The sequence below is a fragment of the Bos indicus genome, chromosome 16 (assembly GCF_029378745.1).
Source record: "Bos indicus isolate NIAB-ARS_2022 breed Sahiwal x Tharparkar chromosome 16, NIAB-ARS_B.indTharparkar_mat_pri_1.0, whole genome shotgun sequence".
In the NCBI taxonomy this organism is placed as follows: domain Eukaryota; kingdom Metazoa; phylum Chordata; class Mammalia; order Artiodactyla; family Bovidae; genus Bos; species Bos indicus.
The window spans coordinates 32,451,357-32,478,416 of record NC_091775.1 but is presented as its reverse complement, the minus strand read 5'-3'; the positions used below and the strand labels follow the sequence as shown (position 1 = coordinate 32,478,416).

Below are 27,060 nucleotides of genomic sequence, written 5' to 3'. Positions count from 1 at the left end.
GAGTTGACTCTGCATTAGGTGGCCAAAGTATTGGAGCTTCAGCGTCAGTCCTTTCAATTAATATTCAGGGTTGGTTTCCTTTAGGATTGACTGGTTTGATCTCCTTGCCCTCCAAGGGACTCTCAAGAGTATTATTCTCCAGCACCACAATTCAAAAGCACCAATTCTTCAGGGCTCAGCCTTCTTTATGGTCCAACTCTCACGTCCGTACATGGCTACTGGAAAAACCATAGCTTTGAGTAGATGGACCTTTGTTGGTTTCCCCATCTGACCTGCCAGCAACTGCAGACAGTGAGTGTGCCCAGCTGAGATCAGCCACGCCAAGGTTTATGGATTTCATTAAACTCACTAAATGTGAGTTTATGCTGAAATAGTGTAGGGGCTGCCATGGTGGATTGCATATGTGGCTGCAACTTCTTCCTCTCCACATATCTATGCTCCTGCATTGTGACTTTGCAGGATCCAGGGGTGTATGGAGATTGGGCCAAACCAGAAGCAACTATTCAGTCCAGATTGCTGACATACAAAATAGTGAACAAAATTAATTTATTTTGGAGTAGTTTATTATACAGTAAAAACTGATATAAATACTGTAACTGTGCATTTTGAGAATGAGGGATACATCTCATTCAGACTTTGTATCTCTTTCTCCTAAGAACACAATAATCATTTAATATGCATGTGTGCTCAGTTGTATCCACTGTTTTTGACCCCATGGACTGTAGCCCTCGGGCTCCTATGTCCTTGGGGTTTTCCAGGCAAGAGGGTAGCCATTCCCTTCTCCAGGGGATCTTCATGACCCAGGGATTGAACCCACATCTTATGTCTCCTGCATTGGCAGGCAGATTCTTTACCATCGCCCCACGTGGCAGTTCTCCAACCATTTAATATATATTTATTGAATTGGTTAGAACTGGTCTCTCAAAAAGACTGAGACTTAGCCACTTTCTCAAGGTCACTTAATAAATCAGGAGAGATCCCTGAGCACCTAACTCTGGCCCTCCATTTCCTTATTTATAAAATGTGCTTCAAAACACCGACCTTGTGGTGCTACTGTGGCTATTAGAGATACTGTGTGCATTAGAGATGCCTAATACTTGACAGACAGCAGCTCCAGCCAAGCACATGGATGAAATGGCTGCAGGACTCATCAGCATGCAGGAGATCAGGCATGTTTTGATGATCACAGTGACCACCAGGTGTGAGGCTTCCAGGTGTCAGCTTTCTTTGCTGCAAAATGAGGTTGGTTCCTCCTGGCTCGATCATGTGTCACTCTAACATGGCTGCTGCTGCCTCATGCAACCATGTGGCCAGAGGACTCACCACTCCCTCCATGGGGGTGGGAGAGGCTCCTGAAGGAACAAGAGTTGCTGCTCTGGATTCTGCCATCACTCCCTGTATCGCATTTCCTTGCTTGTAAAATCAGGTGTGGGTGGCAGCAAGCTCTCTCAGAATCCTGTCAGCTGCAGGAATCCAAGGGCTTCAGTTACTACCAGAGTCTCCTCTAAGGACGGGGGACTAAACTGCTCACAGGATCACTGAGCCATAAGAGAAGTTACCTTGCACCTACTAGAGGAAAAGAAAAGGTTTCTGTATTTGTCTAAAGCAGAAAGAGAAAAAGCAGACCATGGAATTGGGGGATAACTAGTGAGGAAAAAAGGGAAGGGAGCAAGCCTGATTTGAGCTGGGGTGCTAGAACCCTGCTTCCTGCAGGGTAATGGTGCCTCATGCTGTGTAGATCACATGGTCAAACCTTAGACATAGAGAATTACAGAAAAAAATTCCTTCCCCCAAAGCATGACACACACCAAGAGTTATGAAATGCTTAGAATGAATTACACAAAGAGCCAAGAGACATATGAATTTTTTTTCTTTTCCATTAAGACCTCCTGTCCTTTTCTAATAAAACCTAATAAACCTAATATGACTTCTTTCTAAGATTTAGAATAAAACTTCTTGTGTTGGAGACATATTTGGAAGTGAATAATGGACACACATATCATTTACCACAAGCAGTGAGGACAGTATCTGAAAATCTTGCTTTATGCCAAAACAGACATTAACTTTTGCTTGGAAGCAAGTGTGAAAACACTGATTTCTATCCAACTCTCAACATATATCCAACAAGAAAGTTACAACTTATTCTGTTATGCTTTTAATAGGATTTTCTGTCTTTAATGTTGAGATCTTTAACATTACCAATGAAAACAAAGCAAACAATTACCAGATGGTATTTTCAACCAAATTTTTTTATATTATAATCATGCTTCTTTACAACTAAGGATTCTTGTGGTGTGCAAACCATATGTCTGATTTATTTACCTAAGTAAATATGGAACAGCATTTCCAATAGGGGAGGCCCACACAACAAATAAAATATAGTGTGTGTGACCTCAAGGCATTCAGTAAAGGTACAAGCTGGCTCTCCCTCTGCAGGGTTCTCTTAGGGTGCTCTGATGTTGGCGTCGCATTCTTCTAAGAGTAGAATCAAATCTTCAATCAGGCTGTGCTCTCTGCCATGTGTTACTCTCATAATATCAAAAGCCTGAAGGAAAAAGAAGATGGATTAGATCCCCAAGTTAGGCAGGTCCCCACCTGTTCCTCATCTTTTCTTGGGCCAGGAGCCCGGAGAAACCCGCAGCCTACAGTATGATCAGCACAGTGGTTCTCCACACTAGAAATGAAGTGACAGGGTGATTTAATGTGGTGCTTGGACTTACTGCTTGAGTCTTGCTGGAACTGGTGTCCAACAATGATCTTCAGGGATTATTAGAGCTTAGATTTGGTGTAGGTAGTTAACAGAGGTTTAAAAAGAGTTACTCAAATGATTAATATTAATGATTAAGTACCATGCTGTTATCACCTTAAAATAAGTTTTCATGCTGTATTTCTCATCTGTATGATACATATAACATATACATATGCTTTTTGTATTCTTTTCATGTTATATGGCATTATAGCATTTGCATTTTGACATTCATTGCCTTCAGTCTTCACTAAATCTTGTCAATTCTACCTCCAAAATATTTCTGAAATCTGGATGGATTTGTGACCACTACAATAATAGAATATGATGGAATTAATGCTGTTAACTTCCAAAGCTAGGTCAAAAAGACCATGCAAATCTTTGCCTGGTTTATTAGTACACCTGCTCCTGGAAACAGGAGCTTCTATGCTGTGAGGAAGCCCAAGCCACATGGGGAAGCCAAGGGTAGATGCTTCGGTTGATAGTCCTAGCTGAGCCTGTCTTTAAATTTTATTTATTTACTTTTGGCTGTGCTGGGTCTTCACTGCTGCATGCTTTTCTCTAGTTGTGCAGGTCGGGGTTACTCTCTGCTTGTGGTGTGTGGGCTTCTCACTGTGGGGGCCTGTCCTGTGGAGCACAGGAGCTAGGTCGTCTAGGCTTCAGTAGTTGCAGCTCCTGGGCTCTGGAGCACAGGCTGAATAGTTGTGGCACACAGGCTTAGCTGCTCTGAGTGAACCTATCTTTAAAATCACCTTAGCCTAAACACCAGAAAAATGTGCATAAAGAAGCCTCCAGATGATTTCAGCCAGATTTCTAAGCTACTCTTAGAACTTTGCTGCTACTGCTGCTAAGTCGCTTCAGTCGTGTCCGACTCTGTGTGACCCCAGAGATGACAGCCCACCAGGCTCCCCCGTCCCTGGGATTCTCCAGGCAAGAACACTGGAGTGGGCTTTAGATCACTACCAATTTTTTGTTATGGTGTAAGTCTTCTGGCATCGGCCAGATTCCAGTCTTCGCAGCCGACACCCAAGACATTATGGAAAAGAGGCAGGCCATTCCTCCTGTGATCTGTTTGAATTCCTGATCCAAATCATCTGTGAGCATAATAAAAGGGCGGTTGTTTCACTCTGCTAAGTTTTGGGATGGTTAGTTATAGAGCAATAAATAGTCAAAATATCCACAAAATATTTTTGCAGTAAATTATAGATAAACCATATCATCCTGAGCTTCCCAAACTGGGGGCTCTCAAACAGAAGGGCTGGTCAGCTCAGTTGGTTAGAGCATGATGCTAATAAATTACACCAGGGTCGAGGGTTTGTCCCCGTATGGGCCAGGCTGTGCAGTGACTATATTTATGGGCTTCCCTGGTGGCTCAGTGGTAAAGAATTTGCCTACCAGTGCAGGAAATGTGGGTTTGAGCCCTAGGTTGGGAAGATCCCTGGAGAAGGAAATGGAAACCCACTCCAGTATTCTTGGCTGGAAAATCCCACGGACAGAGGAGCCTGGTGGGCTACAGGGCATGGGGCCGCAAAGGGTTGGACACAACTGAGCGACTAAACAAAAACAAACAGAAGGGTCATCAGATCCATTGTCTTCCATGTAAATGGGCCTCAAGAGACAGGTAAACACACTTTGGGTGTTTTAAGCACCCAGAAAATTACCTGGCAGGCAGTACCATGGCTCTCAGCCTTGGGTGCACAGCAGTATCAGCCAGTGGGCTTCCAAAGGTGTACCAGTGCCCAGGCCCCACACATGGTCAACTGACTCCTGTTCTCTTGAGGTGAACCTAGCCTGGGGAGATTCTCACATGTCCTCAGGGTTGAGAACAACTGATAGAATAAGCTTTCAACAAGTAATAACAACTATTGATTATTCAATGGTTACTTGTAGCCAACCATAATTACCATTTTAATGGCTGTGTACAGTTCATTTCATCAGGTTTATAGATCATTATTCACTGAGCTACTCTTAGAAATTCAGATCACTACCATGTTTTTGTTGTGATGTAGATCTTTTAGCATAGGGCTTTTTGGCCTTTGCTGACTCTGCTTAAGATGTGTTCCTAGAGGTGGGATTCCTAGGTGTGCACATCTTTAAAGCCATAAAGACTTTAAAGCTGGGGCATACAGTCTCTTGAGGGGGAGACCTGAGAGTGGAAGAAGCAAAGTGTTCAGGAGGAGGAGCACTTTCCACCCATGTTCCTGGCTTTTGGGCCTCTCTAAAAATGTTCCCTTTAGGCTGGAATGAAGGAAAATAGGCAGACAGATGGGGTCTAGATTTAGCTGCTGAGAGAAAAGAGAAAGGGAAAGAAAGGCCCGCCATCTCTGGCACTGGTGTGCCAGCCTGGAAAAGAGCTCCGCTTATGGAATCAGCTGTAATCCTGCAGACCCATCATCTGTGATACCCTAGCTGGAAAACCAGAAGGTGGCTGTGATGGAGTCAGGGTGGTGGGATTTGGTTCTTATTAACTTGAGTGGGTCTGCCCTGTGTAGTATCTGCAAGCAAATCCCGAGGGTGGTTGGAGTGAGGGGTGTCTGAGATGGAGGGGAGGCGTTGGGAATAGCCCGCACCTTGGAGGCAGCCAAACTCAGTGAGATGTCTTTGGGCAGAAAATCAAAATCAAATATTTGATGCCAATCAGAGAACAAATGTCTCCTGTCTCCTCCCCATACCCACCTTGGTGCTCCATTGTTCTGGACATCTCAGGGTCTGAGGCAGAAGCATATGGGAGAGCGTGATTGGACAGAGACTGGAGAGATGCTTAAAGCCCTTCACGGGAAATTCTCTCACTCAAAAGCTGCTTACATGTTCTCCCTTCTGCTCAACAGAGGGCCAGATGTACTTGTGATCTGACAAAAGGAGTGAATCCTCAGGAGCACTGCCTGAAAAGCTCTTTGCAGGAAGAGACATACTGTTCTAGCCCACCCCATGGACAGCTGGGCCAGAGAAAGGCCAGCCTGACCTGTGGGGGCTCTCGCCTCCCCACTCCTCACAGTTCTCCTTCGCAGGGTGAGGGCCTGGCTTTGTTTCTCAGAACTCCCAGACCAGCTTGTCTTAGTCCTCCTCGTGGTATTTCTCCAGGTTCCTCCCCAGAAAATATTCTCAGGGACTTAACTCAGAGGCTAGGACAGTCACCTTCGTACCACTCGGACAGGGTCAGGCCCATCTGCATGTTTTTAGACCTGTTACAGCTGTAGCTTCCTTCCTCACTGCCATTCTTCCAGTCATATGCTTCGCTGTCTCCTCCCTTCCAGCTCTAAGAATAAGGCCTACTCCTCAAGAGCCAGAGCTCGTGGTGGTTGATCTGGAGTCTTCCCATTCGTTCCTGCTCATGCCACAACAGGGCAGGTGCCAGCAGGAGGCTTCTGGCCCCGCAGCCCTTCAGGATCCACAGAGCCACAGCCAGGAAGGACAGCCTCGCTTCCACGCCTCCCAGCCTGTTCCCTTGCAGAAGCGCCGTAAAGACCACGTGGTCCAACGTCCTCATGTCTGGCCTGAGAGTGGCCCCAGGGTGAACCCAGTGTTCATTCCATGCCTGTGCTATGTGGCCTTCCCCTGCTGAGAGTCTGCAGTGACCAAGGAGAGGGCCTGGAGGGTCTCTGAGCTGTGCCTTCTGCAACACATGGAGGGCCCACGAAGGTCTTCCAGGTCAGGATGCTGCTGGTTTTGACCTTCATTCTTATTTGGTGATGAATGAAGCACTGGAAGCAAAAGTGGGGTGGGGACAATCCCTGGGTGTGTATATGTAAGATTCGAGATACTAAGATTTGAGGATCTTATCAAATCTTCTAGCCACAGGGGTGACTAGAAGCAGAGCAGAAATGGGCATAGCTGGGAGCAGAGGGCCAATATGAAGAGCCTGGGAAAAAAGTCCATATCATTTGTCTAGAAGGTAAAACCAAATATAAATATGATGAACAAGTAAATACTGTAATTTTCTCAGAGCCATGGGTGGGATAGGAGGGAAAGAAAAAAAGAAATAGGATTTAGTAATGTGCAAAATATGGTGATGACTATGTTCTGTGTGTGTTGAGAAATATGTCAATTTGGGTGTACAGGAAGCTAAAATTCAGACCTGGTCAGGTAGGACATCTGGTCCTTGTCGTGGATGCCACCTGGGCCTCCAGCTAAGCTGCGGCACAATTCTCAGTGATGTAAGAAGGGAGCCCTAGGGAGCTGTCAGCACAGGCCGGCTCTCTGCGGTGGCCACAACCCCTCAGCCCGGCAAGAAGAGGAGGGCTCCCCTCCCCCAAACAAAGTTACAGTCAATCTCTGACAAAGCAGAACAATTGTTTCTGGGAGCTCTGTGTCTCCCTTCTCTCAGCCCTGCCCAACTGCCACACATACACAAGTCAGAGAGAATGGCTTTGATTTAATTTCCTGCAGCAGTATGTAAAACAGATTAAGGAAGTATAGAACCAGAGCCAGCCTGTGCTGGGAAAAGCTTATCTCTTTCCATTAAATTTTATTTTTTTAATGGTAGCATTTAAAAAGAGCCTGGCGTAATCTCCCACTGAGGACCTATTTGAAGCCTTCAAGGGGGGCTGCTGCCCCTGTGAACTGACTCTAAATGTCACAGGAGGAATGGAAGCACAGATTGTCTGCCACATGACAAGCACGTTCACTCAGGAGTAAAGATGCGGTCCTTAAAAGATAGGGTCCTCAGAACGGGTTTCAATCTCATCCCAGCGTTTTATTTTAAAGTAATTTTAGAATTGTGGTCATATATTAAATAAAATGAATTGAATCAAATTATAATTTAAAGTTGCAAACAATATAGCTTTCTTATTAATTTTTAATAAAAATATATTAAGCTTATCAAGGATCTCATATACTCTCTCCCAAAAGCCTGAGGGAATCCAATAAATGACTTTCCCAAGCAGGATTTAAATATGGATATAAATCAGAGGGAAAAGAAATGTATGCATGATAAAATCCTCTGCAGTCAGATCACAAGAGAGGGAAATGCAGGCATGTTTTCCTCTGCCCATCCAGGACGAAAGCAGAGCAGTGGGGTAGACGTGTAAGAAGACAGACCTACAACACATCAGGAAGCTCCAGAGCCATGATGGGCCCTTCACAAGGGGCAGCAGGGAATCCCAAGGCTTTTGATGACCTGCCTGAGCTCACAGCATCCTTGCAACTTCATTGTGCTCTACACTTTGTACAGGACCCACTGGAAGGACCTGTCCTCCTAGCAGGCAAAATTGCCTTAAAAGGCCTACACACTAAATATTGTCTGTGCTGTGCTTAGTGGCCCAGTCGTGTCTGACTCTTTGCGACCCCATGGACTGTAGCCCGCCAGGCCCCTTTGTCCATGGGATTTTGCAGACAAGAATATTGGAGCGGGATGCCAGGCCCTCTCCTCTAGGGGAACTTCCCAACCCAGGGATTAAACCCAGGTCTCCTGCATCGCAGGTGAAATACTGTCTAAGCAGCTGTAATGCGTAAGACTTGGCCTTAACTCTGGGAGGAGCTTTGGCACACCCAGGAGACAGGGTTATAGAAGGACAGTGTGTGACAAAGGGAGATGAGAGGTGCCGAGTGTCCAGAGGAGGGAGCCCAGAAGGGGTGACAGGTGTGCTGAACTGAGGTGTGTGTCTTCCAGTGGGAGTAGCTGTTCCAGAAAGAGTTGACTTTGTGTTGCTGTGTTTAACTAATCAATAGATCCAAGGAATATTTATTTGTTGAGTACCTGAGAGACCCTGAAGACATCATGTCTCCTCCCTGAGCTTAGGTTTCCTCATTTGAATACGAGGAGATTGGATTAGATCAATGCTGTGGACAGTCACAGACACAGAGCTAGGAAATGCTGATTTGGTTTTGCTTCCAAATATTGTGGTGTGTGTGTATTAGTGTTTTCTAATATAACTCCATTGGAGTCAGAGAATTTACCTTGTATGACTTGAATCCTTTTACATTTATTGAGACTTGTTTTATAGCCCAGAATATGGTCCTTCTTAGTATGTTTTGTGGGTACTTAAAAAAGAACATGTATTTTGTTACTACTGGATAGAGTTTTATAAATGTCAGTTGGATCCTGTTGGTTGGTTGATGTTGTTAAATTCTTCTACATCCTTGCTGATTTTCTGTCCATTTCTTCTGTCTGTTGTTGACAGGGGGTGTTGCGTCCCCAGCTATAGTCATATCCGTAAGTCTATTGCCTGTATCTTCTTTTAGTTCTATTAGTTTTTGTTTCCCATATTTTCAACTGGGTTGTTTAGTGCATACACACATAGGATTGCTTTTAATATGTTTCCTTGATAAATTGACCTCCTTTTCCAAAATTTAATATCCTTCTCTGTCTCTAGCATCATTTTCTTTGCTATGAAGTCTACTTCATCTGATACTAATATAGCCATTTCAGCTTTTTTTTTGATGAGTTGTGCTTTCATGGTATATCTTTTTCCATCCTTTTACTTTCAACCTCCCTGTATCGCTATATTTAAAGTGAGTTTCCTATAGACAGCATGTAGTTGGATCATTAAAAATCCATTCTAATAATCCCTGTCATTTAGTATATTTTAGACAAGAAATTTACACTTCTTACATAGATCACTTACATAATGTCATTCATATATTAGGGTTTTAAGTTTGCCATTTAGAAAAATTTATGTCTATTTTGGTGTTTTTTTTTTTTTTTGCTTTTATTTTCTTTCTTTCATTTCCAGTGGACAGCTAACTTTTTAAAAGAATTCTATTCTGTAATGTTTTTGAGTGTATTTGTGTAGATTTTAAAATGGTTACTCTAGGTCTTATATATAGACACAGACGTTGTTATTGTTCAGTTGCTAAGTTGTGTCTGACTCTTTGCAACCCCATGGACTGCAGCATGCCTGGCTCCTCTGTCCTCCCCTATCTCCTGGAGTTTGCTCAAATTCACGTCCGTTGAGTTGGTGATGCTAACTGACCATCTCATCTCATCCTTCCATCTCCTTTTGCCTTCAGTCTTTTCCAGCATCAGGGTCGTTTGCAATGAGACACATACATACACAAATAGAGACATATTCAGTTGTGTATGGTATCTCTTCACACTTCTACTGGTGTCCTCATTTTACCAGTTCAAGAAACCTTACCTCCCTTTATGTCTTTTACCCTCCCCGAAACACAAGCTGGAATCAAGACTGCCGGGAGAAATATCAGTAACCTCAGGTATGCAGATGTCACCACCCTTATGGCAGAAATTTAAGAGGAACTAAAAAGCCCCTTGATGAAAGTGAAAGTGGAGAGTGAAAAAGTTGGCTTAAAGCTCAACATTCAGAAAACGAAGATCATGGCATCTGGTCCCATCACTTCATGGGGAATAGATGGGGAAACAGTGGAAACAGTGTCAGACTTTATTTTTCTGGGCTCCAAAATCACTGCAGATGGTGACTACAGCCATGAAATTAAAAGACGCTTACTCCTTGGAAGGAAAGTGATGACCAACCTAGATAGCATATTCAAAAGCAGAGACATTACTTTGCCAACAAAGGTCTGTCTAGTCAAGGCTATGGTTTTTCCTGTAGCCATGTATGGATGTGAGAGTTGGACTGTGAAGAAGGCTGAGCACCGAAGAATTGATGCTTTTGGACTGTGGTGTTGGAGAAGACTCTTGAGAGTCCCTTGGACTGCAAAGAGATCCAACCAGTCCATTCTGAAGGAGATCAGCCCTGGGATTTCTTTGGAAGGAATGATGCTAAAGCTGAAACTCCAGTACTTTGGCCACCTCATGTGAAGAGTTGACTCATTGGAAAAGACTCTGATGCTGGGAGGGATTGGGGGCAAGAGGAGAGGGGGACGACAGAGAATGAGATGGCTGGATGGCATCACTGACTCGATGGACGTGAGTCTGAGTGAACTCTGGGAGTTGGTGTTGGACAGGGAGGCCTGGCGTGCTACGATTCATGGGGTCGCAAAGAGTCGGACACGACTGAGCGACTGATCTGATCTGATCTGATTTTGAATATAATTGTCCTAAACATTTCCACTATATACATTTAGAACCACAGAAGATAGTGTTATACATTTTGTTTCAACTGTCAAAGATCAGCTAAAAAACTTAAGAGGAGAACAAAAGTCTATTTAATTTACCCTTATTTTTGCTGACCATGTTCTTTCTTCCTGATGTTCAAAGATTGCTGCTTTTATTACTTCCGTTCTGTTTAGAGAAATGCTTTAGCAATTCTTTTAGAAGCGATCTGCTGGTGACAAATTCCCTTAGTTTTCCTTTATCTGAGAATGTTTTGATTTCCCCTTAACTCTTGAAGGCTATTTTGCTGAATGCAGGTTTTTGGCTTAACAGTTCTTTTCTTTCAGTCTTTGAAAAATGTGCCACTGTACATTTGGCCTCCGTGGTTTCTAATGAGAAAGCCACTGTAACTCAAATTGTTTTTCTCCTATAGGCAAGGTATCATTTTTCTCTTGCTGCTTTTAAGATACTGTTGTCTTTATAGTTTTCAGAAGTTTGACTAGAATGCCTTGATGTGCATTGTCTTGGATTTTTCTTATTTGGATTCACTTAGCTTCTTGAATCTGCAGGTAGATATTTTATTTTCAGTGGCATTAATTACATTCTCATTGTTGTGCAACCACCACCACTATCCATACCTAGAACTTCTGCATTATTCCAGACTGAAGCTGTATACCCGCTAAACAAGAATTCTCCATTCCTTTCTCTCTCAATCCCTTGGTACCACTCTTCTACTTTCTGTCTCTGTTTTTGACTACTCTAGGTACCTCATATCAATGGAATCATACAACATTTGTCTTCTTGTGAGTGGCTTACTTCACTTGGGGCTTCCCTGGTGGCTCAGCAGTAAAGGATCTGCCTGCAATGCAGGAGCTACAGGAGACACAGATTTGATTCCTGGGTCAGGAAGATCCCCTAGAGAAGGGCATGGCAACCAACTAAAGTATTCTTGCCTGGAGAATCTCATGGACAGAGGAGCCTGGTGGGCTACAGTCCATGGGGTTGCAAAGAGTCAGACATGACTGAAGCGACTTAGCATGCACGCAATGTTCAACAAGTTTCATCCATGTAGTTTCACTTTTAAGGCTGAATAATATCTCATAATATGTATATTCCAGCTTTAAACTACTCATCATCCATGGACATTTAGGTTTTTCCACCTTTTAGCTGTTGTTAATAATGCTTGCTATGAACACAGGTGTACAAATATCTGTTGAAGTCCCTGCTTTCAATACTTTTGTGTACATAACCAGAGGTGTAATTGCTGGATCAAATAGTCATTCTATGTTTCACATTTTTTAGGAACTGTTATACTGTTTTCCACAGTGGCTTTTCCATTTTGTAGTCCTGTCAGTAATACGCAAGGGTTCCAGTTTTTCCACATCTATACCAAGACTTCTTTCTCTTCTGTGTGCTTCTTTCTTTTCTAATAATAGCTATCCTAGTGGGTGAAAAGTAGTATCTCATTGATTCTGGTTTGCATTTCCCTAATGATTAGTGATGTTAAGCTTATTTTTTATGTGCTTTTTGGCTGGTTGTATATGTTTTTTGGAGAAATGGCTATTCAAATCCTTTGCCCGTTTTTGAACTGCACTGTTTTGATGTTGAAATTTAGGCATTCTCTATGTATTCTGGATATTAACCATGTACCAGAAATGTGATTTGCAAATGTTTTATTCCATTCTATGGGTTGCCTGTTGATTTTTACTATTTACTCCGCTGATTTTGTCTTTTGGCGCACATTTTTAATGTTGATGAAATTCAACTTGTCTATTTTTCCTTTGTTGCCTGTGCTTTTGGTGCCATATTCAAAGAAACCATTGCCAAATTCAGTTACCATGAAGCTTTTTCTCTGTGTATTCTTCTAAGAGTTTTGTAGTTTTAGCTCTTATACTAAGTCTAACCCACGCATCACTCTTTTTAATATAGTATTAGGTGAGGCTCTATCTTCATTTTTTTGCATGTGGATATCCAGTTTCCCCAGCACCATTTGTTGACTAGACTGTCCATTCTGCATTGAGTAGTCTTGTCACTCTTGTCAACAGTCATTTGACACATACATGAGAGTGTATTTCTCAGCTCTAGTGTATCCCGTTGGCCTTCATGGCTGTCTATCCCGGTCCCACCTTGTTTCGATTACTGCAGTCCTACAGCAAATTTCAAAGTCATAAAGTATGAATCCTCCAACTTTGTTTTTCAAAATTGTTATGCTATTAGGGTTCCTTGAGCTTTCATATGAATTTTAGGATGGACCTTTCCATTTCTAAAAAAAAAAAAAATGTCATTGGGTTTTTGACAAGAGATTTCACTGAAACTATAGGTTGCTTTAGGTACTATTAAATCTTAACAGTAATAAGTCTTTCGATCATGAACATGGGATGTTTTCTGTTTATGTCTTATTTTTTTCAGCAGTGTTTTGTACTTTTCAGTGTATAGTCTCCTACATCCTTGGTTAATTCTTCAGTATATTTTGTTTACTGTTGATGTTCCATCACCCAGTCATGTCTCACTCTTTGCGAAACCATGGACTGCAGCATGCCAGGCTTCCCTGTCCTTCACTATCTCCCAGACTTTGCTCAAACTCATGTCCATTGAGTCGATGATGCCATCCAGCCATGTCATCCTCTTTCACCCCCTTCTCCTCCTGCCTTCATTCTTTCCCAGCCTCGGGGTCTTTTCTGTGAGTCAGTTCTTTGCATCTAGCGGCCAAAGTATTGGAGCTTCAAAATCAGTCCTTCCAGTGAATATTCAGGATTGATTTCCTTTAGGATTGACTGGTTGGCTCTCCTTGATGTCCAAGGGACTCTTGAGTCTCCTCCAGCACCACAGTTCAAAAGCATCAATTCTTCAGTGCTCAGCCTTCTTTATGGTTCAACTCTCATATCCGTACATGACTGCTGGAAAAATGATAGCTTTGACTATACAGACCTTTGTCAGCAAAGTTATGTTTCTGCTTTTTAATATGCTGTCTAGGTCTGTTATAGCTTATCTTCCAAGGAGCAACCATCTTTTAATTTTGTGGCTGTTGTCACCATCTGCAGTGATTTTGGAGCCCAAGAAAATAATGTCTGTCATTGTTTCCACTGTTTCCCCATCTGTTTGCCATGAAATTATGGGACTGGATGCCATGATCTTAGTTTTTTGAATGTTGAGTTTTAGCCATCTTTTTCACTCTCCTCTTTCACTTTCATCAAGAGGCTCTTTAGTTCCTCTTCACTTTATGCCATTAGGGCGGTGTCATCTGCATATCTAAGGTTATTGACATTTCTGCCAACAATCTTGATTCCAGCTTGTGATTCATCCAGCTTGGCATCTCTCATGATGTATTCTGCATATAAGTTAAATAAGCAGGGTGACAAAAATACAGCCTTGATGTACTCCTTTCGGAATTTTGAACCAGTTCATTGTTTCATGTCCAATTCCAGCTGTTGCTTCTTGACCTGCATACAGGTTTCTCAGGAGGCAGCTAAGGTGGTCTGCTATTCCCATCTCTTTAAGAATTTTCCACACTTTGTAGTGATCCACACAGTCAAAGACTTTAGCGTAGTCAGTAAATCAGAAGTAGATGTTTTTTCTGGAATTTTCTTGCTTTTTCTATGATCCAGTGGATGTTGGTGATTTGATCTGTGGTTCCTCTGCCTTTTCTAAATCCATCTTGTACATGTGGAAGTTCTTGGTTTATGTACTGTTGAAGCCTAGCTTGAAGGATTTTGAGCATTACCTTGCTAGCATGTGAAATGAGTGCAGTTGTATGGTAATTTGAACATTGTTTGGAATTAGAATGAAAACTGACCTTTTCCCATCCTGTGGCGACTGCTGAGTTTTCCAAATTTGCTTCCATATTGAGTACAGCACTTTTACAGCATCATCTTTTAGGATTTGAACTAGCTCAGCTGGAATTCCATCACCTCCTCTAGCTTAGTTCGTAGTAATGCATCCTAAGACCCACTTGGCTTCACACACAAGGATGTCTGGCTCTAGGTGCATGACCACACCATCATGGTTGTCTGGATGATTAAGACCTTTTTTGTATAGTTCTGTGTAGTCTTGCCACCTCTTCTTAATATCTTCTGCTTCTATTAGGTTAATACCTTTCATGTCCTTTATTGTGCCCATCTTTGTATGAAATGTTCCCTTGGTATGTCTAATTTTCTTGAAGAGATCTCTAGTCTTTCCCATTCTATTGCTTTCCTCTATTTCTTTGCATTGTTCACTTAAGAAGGTTTTCTTATCTCTCCTTGCTATTCTTTGGAACTCTGCATTCAGATGGGTGCACCTTTCCTTTTTCTCCTTTTCTCAGCTATTTGTAAAGCCTCCTCAGACAACCATTTTCCCTTCTTGCATTTCTTTTTCTTGGCAATGGTTTTGATCACCACCTCCCGTACAGTGTTAGAAACCTCCAAACATAGTTCTTCAGGCACTCTATCAGATCTAGTTCCTTGAATCTATTTATCACTTCCACTGTATAATCATAAGGGATTTGATTTATGTTACACCTGAATGGCCTAGTGGTTTTCCCTACTTCCTTCAATTTAAGTCTGAATTTTGAAATAAGGAGTTCATGATCTGAGCCACAGTCAGCTCCCGGTATTGTTTTTGCTGACTGTATAGAGCTTTTCCATCTTCAGCTGCAAAGTATATAATCAATCTGATTTTGGCATTGACCATCTGGTGATGTCCATGTGTAGAGTCGTCTCTTGTGTCGTTGGAAAAAGTTGTTTGCTATGACCAGTGCCTTCTCTTGGCAAAACTCTGTTAGCCTTTGCCTTGCTTCATTTTGTACTCCAAGGCCAAACTTGCCTGTTACTCTAGTTATCTCTTGCTTTCCTACTTTTGCATTCCAGTCCCCTATGATGAAAAGGACATCTTTTTTGGTGTTCTGGAAGGTCTGGTAAGTCTTCATAGAACTGTTCAACTTCAGCTTCTTCAGCATTACTGGTTGGAGCATAGACTTGGATTACCTTGATGTTGAATGGTCTGCCTTGGAAATGAACCGAGATCATTCTGATGTTTTTGAGATTGCACCCAAGTACTGCATTTTGGACTCTCTTGTTGATTGTGAGGGCCACTCCATTTCTTCTAAGGTATTCTTGCCCACAGTAGTAGTAATAATGGTCACCTGAATTAAATTCACCTGTTCCCATCCATTTTAGTTCACTGATTCCTGAAATGTCCATGTTCACCTTTCCCATCTCCTGTTTGACCACTTTCAATTTACTTTGATTCATGGACCTAACATTCCAGATTTGTATGCAATATTGTTCTTTACAGCATCTGAGTTTACTTTCACCACCAGACACATCCACAACTGGGTGTCATTTCTGCTTTTGCTCAGCCTCTTCATTCCTTCTGGAGCTATTTCTCTGCTCTTCTCCAGTTGCATGTGGAACACCTATTAACCGGGGCAGGGCTGGGGGGCAGTTCATCTTTCAGTGTCATATCTTTTTGCCTTTCATACTGTTCATGTGGTTCTCAAGGCAAGAATGCTGAAGTGGTTAGATGCAATTACAAGTAGAACTGTTTTCTTAATTTTCTTTTGGCCTTGTTCCCTCTCAGTGTTATTAAACACTGCTGACTTTTGTATGTTAATTTATATCCTCCCGCTTTGCTGAATTTCTTAGTCGTTTTATCTCTGTTTTTTCAATTGGACAGCTTATATTGCTCTGTCTTCAAGTTCATTAACTCATTCTTCTTTCCGTTCTGTTGTTAAGCTCCAGTCTGTTTATTTTGGCAGTGTATTTATCAGCTTTTAAATTTCTGTTTGCTTCTTCTGTGTTAATTTCTTTGCAGTAGTATTCTATTTTTTCATTTGTTTTAAGGATTTTTGTAATTACTATTTAAGCATATTTATCATGGGCTTTAAAATCTTTATCAGTCTAAAATCTATTATCTCTGAGTTGGCATCTATTGATTGTCTTTTTTTTTCATCAAGATTAAAATCTTCGTCTTTCCTATGGTGAGTGATTTTCAACTGAAACCTGGACATTTTGGGTATGACATGGAGATTCTGAATTTTATGTCAACTTTCTGTTTTAGCTGGCTTTCTCCACCATTGCTCCAACAGGAGTATGGTGGATGACACCTTGTTACTGCCTGGTAGAGGTACAAGTCCAGGTTCCTCGCTTGGCTCCTTGTCACTGCTGGGATTACACTTTCTGATAGGTAAATTTCTATTTGTTTCCTTTAATGTAACTTAATCACTATGCTCTCATTTTAGGATCATTCTCTTATCTTCTCCTTTCTTGGTTCAGAAACATACTCTTGAAACTGTTGTTCCCTATTTCAGGTTAGTAGGGGCCTGTCATAAGTACCAGAGTCAGAGACTATCAAACTCCTCTTTGAAGGCGTCAGTAATGATTATGGCACACCTCTGCACACCTTCTTTTCCTTCCCGTCTCCCTTCCATCTGTCTACATGTGTGATGATACACACTTAGAGAAGAGATTTTTTAACCTAGAGACTGCTAGCCTAGAGAAAGTCCATGGAGTCTTCAGGTGGTCCCTATATCCCCTTTCCCCACTCTCTCTCTCTATATAAAATGTTTTATGTGTGTACATTTTCTCTGGTGAGTCAGTGGTTCTCACACAATTCATAAGTAAGAACATGACCAGAGGGGTTAAGAATCATTGTAGCAGATTAAGAAATGGGAACAATAGATGTGCAGGCTCTAAATCATCCATTTAAGGAGGAGGACTTGAAATCAGGGTGCAGGCTGGAGTAGATACACACCAGCTTGTGCTTGGCGCTTTCCTTGAATGTGCTGAAATAGCGCATAACTGTGTGGGTGTGAGAGGAGCTCTGTGTGGGACTGAGCCTGGGCTCCCTATTCAGGTCCAGGAAAAGCTTAAAAGATCCTCAGAATGCTTTAACATACGAAATGAGAAGAGAAAAAGCATTACAGTGTAATTTACATCTCAATAAAACTGGCTATTAAGGGGGATGAAGTCTGACTTTTTCTTTCTGACTTCAGTAAACAAGGCACTGCTAACAAAGCCAGGGTGAGGGAGTTGGCAGTGTGCAGAGCTCACAGGAAAGAAGCAGGCTCCCTGATAAGACAGCCCAGATGAGGACGGTTGCCCTTAAGGTCTAAGAAGTCAAATTAGTGACTAACAAAATTCTTCTTAGAAATAAATGGAAAGAAATGAAAATAGATTAGAGACAGGACAAAGCAGGAGGGAGGTACTGTGAAGGGACCCCAGGGCTGTCCTATGGCAGCAATCACAAGAATTTCAGCTGAGCCCAGTGGAGATGGGGGCCTAAACCAAATCAGAGCTGGGCTAAATGGATTCCTTTCCTGGAGGAGGCTGGGCCTAATTGAATCTGTAACGCATTTTTGTTTCTGAAGCTTTTCTCATTTTTGTTCCAAACTCAGCCTTTGGAACCGTTATTCAAACTCTTTCTTCCATCCTATTATTTCCAGAGTTTCTAAGAAAGAATATCTAGGGGTGCCAGTCTAAAAAGAACATCAGTTTATTTTTATTTTTAAAAAAATATTTATTTATTTTGGTTTCACTAGGTCTTCATTGCTGTGCACGGGCTTTCTCTAGTTGCAGAGAGTGGGAACTACTCTTCGTTGCAGTGCTCAGGCTTGCCATTACAGTGGCCTCTCCTGTTCGGGAGCAGTCTCTAGGCTCACAGCCTTCAATAGTTCCATCTCACAGGTTAAGTAACTGTGGCTTATGGGCCCTAGAGCATAGGCTCAGAAGTTGTGGCGCATGGGCTTTGTTGCTCTATAGTATGCAAGATCTTCCCAGATCAGGGATCAAACCTGTGTCCCCTGTGTTGGCAGGCAGATTCTTATCCACTGTGCCACCAGGGAAGTCCAAGAACATAAATTTTAAAAGGCAAGTATATATCTTTCTTTTCCTTTCTCTGGGTCACCTGAACCCTGAGAAACCTCAGGAGAGTCTTTCTGCTGAATGAAACTGACCTGCTTCTAGACTCAGGTCCTGTGAACTTGCAAAAAGATGGATGTGTGTGGGCCATCCCTCTGTGTGACACTGTGATATATAATAAATATACACTTGGTCTTCATCCCTGTTTCTGGTACTGAGCTCCTAAAACCCTTGGAATTTCCTAAGTGATGAGAATGATCAGGGTGTCTCTTGTTATTTTAATAAGATGACTTTTAGAAGCACCTAAATGTGGGGGCTGGTTGCTAGGATAACCATGTGATTAGAAGGTTGGAACTTTCAGTCCAACCCCTGATCTCTGAGGGAAGAGGAGCTGGAGGTTGAATCAGTCACTAGTGACCAATGATTTAATCAATCATGAGTCTGTAATGAAGTCTTCATAAAAACTCCAAAGGATAGAATTTGAAAGCTTCCGGGTTGGTGAACACATGGAGAATTGAGGAAAGTGGTATATTCGGAACAGGCCTGGCACCTCCATGTCCTTTCCCAGTGCCCTGCCCTGTATGCATCCTTTCCGTCTGGCTGCTCCTGATGTACAGCCTTTTATAATAAATAGGTGATCTAGTAAGTAAAATGTTTCTTGGAGTCCTATGAGCTGCTCTGGCAAACTAATCAAGGCCATGGTGGGATCCTGGGAACCCTCAAGCTGTAGCCAGTCAGTCTGAAGCCTATGTGACAATCTGGGCTTGTGAGTGGCATCTGAAGTGGAAGAGGATCTTGTGGGCTGTGGAATCTGATGCCACCTCCAGGTAGATAGTGTCAGAGTTGAGTTGACTTGTAGGACACCCAGCTGGTGTCTGAGAGATGTTTGTTGATGGGGGACAACCCCTACTGCATGCTGGAATTGGGTGAACAGAATCTTACTCTGCTAGTAAATGGCCAGCACAGGTCCATATGTGTTAGATTAAATTGGACAAACTAGACCTGGCTCTGCCTCAGTGGGACTCTAAGCCTTAGCTCCTTTGGTTTTCAAATGGCCATGAAAATGCCTGGCCCACTGGCCTCAGATGGCCGTCATGAGCATTCATGTACACATGAGCAGTATTAATACTTTCTAGTTCCATACAGGAGAAGGCAATGGCACCCCAGTCCAGTACTCTTGCCTGGAAAATCCCATGGGCGGAGGAGACTGGTGGGCTGCAATCCGTGGGGTTGCGAAGAGTCGGACACGACTGAGTGACTTCACTCTCACTTTTCACTTTCATGCATTGGAGAAGGAAATGGCAACCCACTCCCGTGTTCTTGCCTGGAGAATCCCAGGGACGGGGGAGCCTGGTGGGCTGCCGTCTATGGGGTCACACAGAGTCGGACACGACTGAAGTGACTTAGTAGCAGCAGCAGTCCCATACAACATAAAGGATTAATTTGATTACCTGTAGATTACCTACTTGGAGGTGACCCTTGGAAAATTTCCTCCAGAATGTTTTTGTGGGAGTTCATTCATATGGTAGATCCTCAATAAGCGTTTTCTGCCCAGTTGATTTGACTGACTGACCACCATTCACCAGAGCAGAAAAGAAAAGTTCTTCTGAAACTGCAGGAACCTTCCAGTGTTCTTCTGTCAGTCTGGGTAAAGATGTCAGACCAGGTGAACGAAATAGGAAGTGATGAGTGCCTTCAGGAATCCTAGGATTCTTCCTGTTTACGTCACTTAGAGATTGGGAAAAGACAACAGGGCTGGTATTCAACAAAAACCAGCATAAGGGAATGTCACTTTTGAGTATCCCTTTGTTGTTCTTGCTCAGTCGCTAGGTTGTGTCTGCAGTGAACTGCAGCATGACCAGCTTCCCTGTCCTTCGCTGTTTTCTTGGGTTTACCCAAACTTATGTCTGCTGAGTCAGTGATGCCATCCAACCATCTCATCCTCTGTCGCCCTCTTCTCCTCCTGCCCTCAATCTTTCCCAGCATCAAGGTCTTTTCCAGTGAGTCTGCTCTTCCCATCAGGTAGCCAAAGGATTGGAGTTTCAGCTTCAGCATCAGTCCTTCCAATGAATATTCAGGACTGATTTCCTTTAGGATTGACTGGTTTGATCTCCTTGCTGTCCAAGGGACCCTCAAGAGTCTTCTCCAGCACCAGTTTGAAAGCATCAATTCTTAGGCACTCAGCCTTCTTTATGGTCTAACTCTCACATCCATACGTAACTACTGGAAAAACCATAGTTTGACTATATGGACAGACGTTTTTTCAGCAAAGTGATATCTCTGCTTTTTAATATGCTGTCTAGGTTTGTCATAACTTTTCTTCTAAAGAGCAAGTGTCTTTTAATTTCGTGGCTGCAGTTACCAACTGTAGTGATTTTGGAGCCCAAGAAAATAAAGTCTGTCACTGTTTCCATTTTTTCCCCATCTATTTGCCATGAAGTGATGGGACTGAATGCCATGATCTTTGTTTTTTGAATGTTGAGATTTAAACCAGCTTTTTCACTCTTCTCTTCCACATTCATCAAGAAGCTCTTTAGTTCCTCTTCGATTTCTGCCATTAGAGTGGTGTTATCTGCATATCTGAGGTTATTGCTATTTCTCCTGGCAATCTTAATTCCAGCTTGTGATTTATCCAGCCCACCATTTCACATGATGTACTCTAAACAGAAGTTAAACCAGCAGGGTGACAATATTCAGCCTTGTCATACTCCTTTCCCAATTTTGGAACAGTCCATTGTTTCGTGCCCAGTTCTAACTATTGCTTCTTGTCCTGCATACAGGTTTCTTAGGAGGCAGGTAAGGTGGTTTGGTATTCCCATCTCTTTTAAGAGTTTTCCACAGTTTGTAGTGACCCACACAGTCAAAGGCTTTGGTATAGTCAGTGAGGCAGAAGTAGATGTTTTTTGGGAATTTCCTTGATTTTTCTATCATCCAACAGATGTTGACAATTTGTTCTGTGGTTCCTCTGGCTTTTCTAAATCCAACTTGAACATCTGGAAGTTCTCAGTTCACATACTATTTCTCTAAGCCTGGCTTGGAGAATTTTGAGTGTTACCTTGATAGTGTGTGAAATGAGCACAGTTGTGTGGTAATTTGAACATTCTTTGGCATTGCCCTTCTTTGGGACTGGAATGAAAACTGACCTTGTCCAGTCCTGTGGCCACTGCTGAGTTTTCCAAATTTCCTGCCGTATTGAGTGAGGCACATGAACAGCGTCATCTTTTAGGATTTGAAATAGCTCAGCTGGAATTCTATCATCTCCACTAGCTTTGTTTGTAGTAGTGCTTCCTAAGGCCTGCTTGACTTCACACTTCGGGATGCCTGGCTCTAGGTGAGTGATCACACCATCGTGGTTATCTGTCATTAAGATCTTTTTTGTACAGTTCCGTGTACTCGTGCCACCTCTTCTTAATCTCGTCTCTTCCTGTTTGGTCCTTGCCATTTCTTTGCTTTATTGCGCCCATCTTTGCATGAAATCTTCCCTTGGTGTCTCTAATTTTCTTGATGAGATCTCCAGTCTTTCCCTCTATTTCTTTGGATTGTTCACTTCTGACGGCTTTCTTCTTGCTATTCTCTGGAACTCTGCATTCACAGTTGGGTATCTTTCCTTTTCTCCTTTGTCTTTCTCAGCTATTTGTAAGGCCAGCGGCAAGATAACATGACGACATGGAAAGTATCCCTTAGGCATTTGTTATTTTTCTCGTCTAAATGTGGATAATCAGCCCCCAGACACTCCCTGAAAGATCCCATTTCAGGGCCCGAGTCTCTCCATTCTTCTGCAGACAAGGGCATCATGGCCCAGAGGACCTCGGGAAGGTGCTGCCCCTGAAGCCCCACACACCAGTTCTCCGTACAAGCCACCAGTCCAGTGCCTGGACCAGAGGAGCACATGAGCTCTCCTTTTGGAAGCTCTGCCAGAGTGGAGCGGTCAGGACAGCATAGAGCCCTGGGCCTTGGTGGCAGCGGAGGCGCCTTGAGAGGGTGAGCACAGGTGTCATCCTTTACATCGCATCCCAACATGAACCCAGTTCTCCCACTTGGTCTCTGCACTTATTGCAAGGATTGTACTGACCGCTCCCTTCTTCTTCCAACAGTGAACACTTCCTGAGTCTCAGGTTCTTTGTGGCTATTTTGAAACCAGCTCAGCATCAAGCAGAGACCTTGCAGTATCCTGAGGGGAGGGGCCTCAGGTATTTGTGCTGCTGTGTGGTGAGGGCTCAGCTGACAGAGTGAGCAGGCTGCAGAAGGTCAGGGAGCAGACAGCATTCCAGCGGGCTTTAAAGGGTCAGGAGAGTTATACCAAGCCTGAGGAAACAGCTTTGAAAGGACCGAAGTGTGAGCATGCCTTGGGCACTGGTGAGTGTCTCCGTGTACACTGTCTGTAATGTGTGGACGTGGGAAGGGAGGCTGGAGGTGAGGAGGCTGTGAAGGTGGTCCCCAGACAGGTGGTCAAGGGTCTGCAGATTTAGACTCGGTTCTGTGGGCCGAGGGTGGGGAGGCATGGAGACAGATGGGTACAGGGGTGTCTGAGGTCAGTTTGCACCAGTTAGTAAGAGTAAATTGTTACTTTTTCTGAGTTTTGTGAACTGGTTGGTTTGACATTAGTAGTTTAAAACCAGTGATGGTGGGTATGTTCATACCATAGAAATTGGCAAACAAACACTTATGGCCATGTGTGTGTGTTAATGCATGTGTCTGCACACTGGTATAGAGTTGATAGAAATCACAAGGAAGAGGCCTACCAACAGAAAGAGCTGCATGCGATTTTGGCACACTCACCAGCCTCAGATTCTTCATCGCTTGGGGAAACATGCCTTGGTGTAACTGCAGTTTGCCAACTTTCATTATCTGCACACCTCTGACGGGATGGTTTCCTGGGTAAAAAATCCTGGAAGAAAACAAACGGCAAGCAGTGTGAGTAGCTCTCACCCATGCAGTCAGCATTTCATCAGGAGAATACAAAAGTGGGAGCGAACGCTGGCTGTGGATGTCAACGAGCCACTAAGCAGAATCAGCTTTGCAGCCTTGAGAACACGATGCTGAAGGAGGAAGCTCACTGCTGGTCTCCTGCTCCCTAGAATGCCTTCTGCATTCAGGGAAAGTGACAGGACTGGAATGCCTCTCTACTAAACGCCAAGAGAAGCTCCAGCACCCAGGATGCCTTGGACCAGAAGCTGGCCTCTCAGTATATAATTGTTAAGTAAATCAATGATATGCCCACAACCCTCCTTTAACTACAAAGTCCTCTGAGTCTCAGCTGCAGAGTTTATCATTCATCACAGTCCATCTTTCTTACTGCCCCTATGTATTCATTCTGTCATCACTGGACTCCAGAGCTTTGGATTCAGACACCCCCTCTGTGTTGGCCACCGTGTCCTGCACGTAAGAACTCCGCACATACTTGACCTCTTCCACACACAGCGGACTAGAACAGAGCGTTGCAGTGGACTGAAGCATGAAAACCCAGACTATGTTTCAGACCCAGTGTTATCTCACCTTGACTCAACAAGAACTTACTATATTAGATTCAACAAAATGTGAACAGTTCGGCCTCTTCTCCTACATCGTCTATCCTGAGAGTCTCCTGGGCTCCTGCTGTATGAGTAAGATCGATCCTAGGGCTGGAGGAGATAGTACACTGTATATATGTGATCTTTTCCCTCGAGGCTCATAATCCCATTAGACACAAGACAGACATTCATACAACAGTTTAAAAATATCCCAGGATAGAGCATGACTTCGTACACAGCAATGGTCAGTTCAAGTGTGTGGCATGAACTGAGAAAGTGACACAGGAGTTACGAAGAGGAGAGTTATGATGATTGGTGGGATCAGGGAAAGTTTCCTGGAGGAGGGGAACAGGAGGACTTTAATGGGGCTCCCCGGGATCTGGGAAGGCTTGTCTTGGTTGGGCGGGGGGGAGGGGGATGGAAATGCATCCTTGCTATTGAGCGGCTTGAGAGAAGGTGCATTCCAGATGCTGCCTGTCCAGAGACCACAGGTACTTGCCTGTAGGCCTCCAAAAGGTAATCCTAAGTCATGACTTATATGGGGCTTGCCATGTGCCAAGCACGGTTCTGCTTTTCATTTATGAACACATCATAGAACCCACATTTAGGCTCTACTGTGAGGTGGCTTTATCAAGAGACACATATGTTCTCCAATTAGTATACTATCTGCACACCATTCCCTAGCCCTGAACCTCAGCTCTTGCCCACATGAAATGTGATATAGAAACTTTGTTCATTCAGGCTCTTAAAGAAATGGAAAGCAGTACCCAAGAGAGGGAGGTACTTAAATTAATAGAATGTTGGCTATGTTTCTTTTAAAGAACTAAAAAGGGAGGGGACAGAGGGAAACAAAGGTGACACCTGGGTCCTGGCTTTTCCTGCATCTCCTGAGCCTGCCGAGAGATCAGTCACGTCACCTCTCCCCTTTACAAAACGAACATCATTATCTACTTGTGTGGGAAAGATTTTAAGATCCCCGGACAAAAGGCTTAAGTGTAGGACGCCATTTCCCTGTACTTAATTGCCTCGGACACGTTCCTTGAAAAGCACACCTGGATTTGGAACTTTATTTTATTGCTATGAATGTGACATAATTAAATTTAAAGGCCAAAAAGTAATTTTATACTAATCATCATTCTATTAAGTGGATGTCTGTCATGTCAGTTAGCAGAAGCAAAGAAAATCTTGGGTTCTATGGTTGCAGAGAAAGTGGTGCATATAATTACTCCATGACAGGTACCTGCTCTGGTTGCTTAAAGATATTAAAAAAAAACAAAGTGGAGTTTAATCAGGAGAGGATAAGGAAGTGTCTGGGAGGGGGACTTCCACATAAATATTTAGGGAGCAGCCTTGCAGCTCTGGCAGGGGTGCTGTGCATGTGCCTGGGTTGTTTCTGGAGGCCTCCCAGCTGACATATGGAATAAGCATCATGATTACTTGCCGGAACAGCACCCCAAGGAAACCTGGTGAAGCTCACTCCTGCTGGGAGAAGTTCTCTACCCAAGGCACAGCTTTCATCAGCTCTCCGCATGTGACAGTGATGAGGAGGGAGGAGGCCTGCAAGAGGTCTTCAATCACAGAATCAAGGCCAGGCTGAGGGCCTGAACCAGAGAAGGAATGAAGGATGCCCAAGGACTAAAACAGGAGTTTGAGTGGGAAGGTGAGACTCTAGAGGCAGAGAGACCTGAGGCAGGATGGTGGTAATGAGAACAGAAGAGAAGGATCTGACGTAAAAGATGTTCTACAGCTGGCTGGATAGGGCCTGGAGACCCGCTGAGGTCTGGCAGTCAGAGTTGACTCCAAGATTCAGAAATCAAAATGCTGCCACAAAAACACAAGCAGACTGTATAATAACAAAATTTTCATTCACCCAGGCATTCTGCTTGTTTGGTGTTATGAATTTTCTTTTTGTGGATATAGTGCTAGCAATCGTGTGGCCCAGGATGCTGGGCCCAGAAAGGAAAAAGCTCCCTTGGTGTTTCCGTGGTGAAGTGTATAGGAAGGAAGGTGTTTAAACAAGCAAGAGAAAAGCAGCAGCACATGCTAATTTAACTAAGACCCATAAGCACCAAGATCTTTCTGCTATATTCTCCCAGAAGGCTTCAGGTCAGGGAACTGGAATGTCTCAAATTAAAAGGGGATAGAGAAAAACACACCCGATGGCAGGACCTATGTTGTTGGTCTTGCTGAGGTTTTCCCACGTGATGCAATTACAGGTCACATTTCTTCACTACAGGTAGCAGTTCTAACATTTGTATGGCAGCAAAAACCACTTATCGTTAGGACTCTTTTTTAGAATGGATATAAACTGTATTTTAGTGTAACCAAGTAGCTATAATGTATTAGTATGAATTTTAGCTGATAAATGTGAAATCTAATTCTAATAATTGAATTAGAAAAATCAGCATTTTGCAACTCTTGAAGAAATAACTAATCCATGGAAAATGTATCACTATATGAAACCAGTAGATCAAAGAATGATGGAAAATTTTTACAGTGTGTAAGGTTGTTACCATCTGAACCCAGTCATCAATCTTAGCATCACTAACATGGGACAGCCAGACACTACCTGTTGTCTGAGCTGACACAGTAAGATTTTGTACCACCTATAAAGAATCCTTGACAACAACAAAAAAAGAAATTTAATCAAGCCCATAAAATTCCATTTTACAGGAAAAACAATTGGTAGAGGAACAAATAAAAGCAACCAGCTAAATTCAAAATATGGGAAGTTTTACAGAACCGTCATCACCCAGGATCTTTAGCAGATCCATGGCATGAAAAGAAAAAGGTTGCAGAGGAGGAGGAGATTAGATTAAAAGAGACTTAAGAGATACAACAGTCAAAGGTAATTTGTAGACCTTTTTCATTTTAACTCAAAATAACTATAAAAAGACATTTCTGAGTCAATCTAGGAAATTTGAACATGAAATGGGATTCTAAGAACATGTCCACATTTTTCAGAGATACAAACTGAAATACGCATGGATGAAATGATGTAATGACTGTGATTTGGTT

General features: G+C 43.1%; 1 protein-coding gene across 2 annotated transcripts in view; it reads right to left on the bottom strand.

The window, feature by feature from the left end:
- Positions 1–545: 545 nt before the first annotated feature.
- SMYD3 (SET and MYND domain containing 3) overlaps positions 546–27,060 on the bottom strand; it is a 739,559-nt gene continuing 713,044 nt past the window's right edge. For both annotated transcript variants that reach the window (XM_019976597.2, XM_070768088.1), the window contains 2 exons: positions 23,312–23,420; positions 546–2,545 (listed from right to left, as the gene is read on the bottom strand). In XM_019976597.2, coding sequence (XP_019832156.1) covers positions 2,444–2,545; positions 23,312–23,420 — 211 coding nt within the window. In that variant the 3' untranslated portion in view covers positions 546–2,443. The remainder of the gene's footprint in view (positions 2,546–23,311; positions 23,421–27,060) is intronic.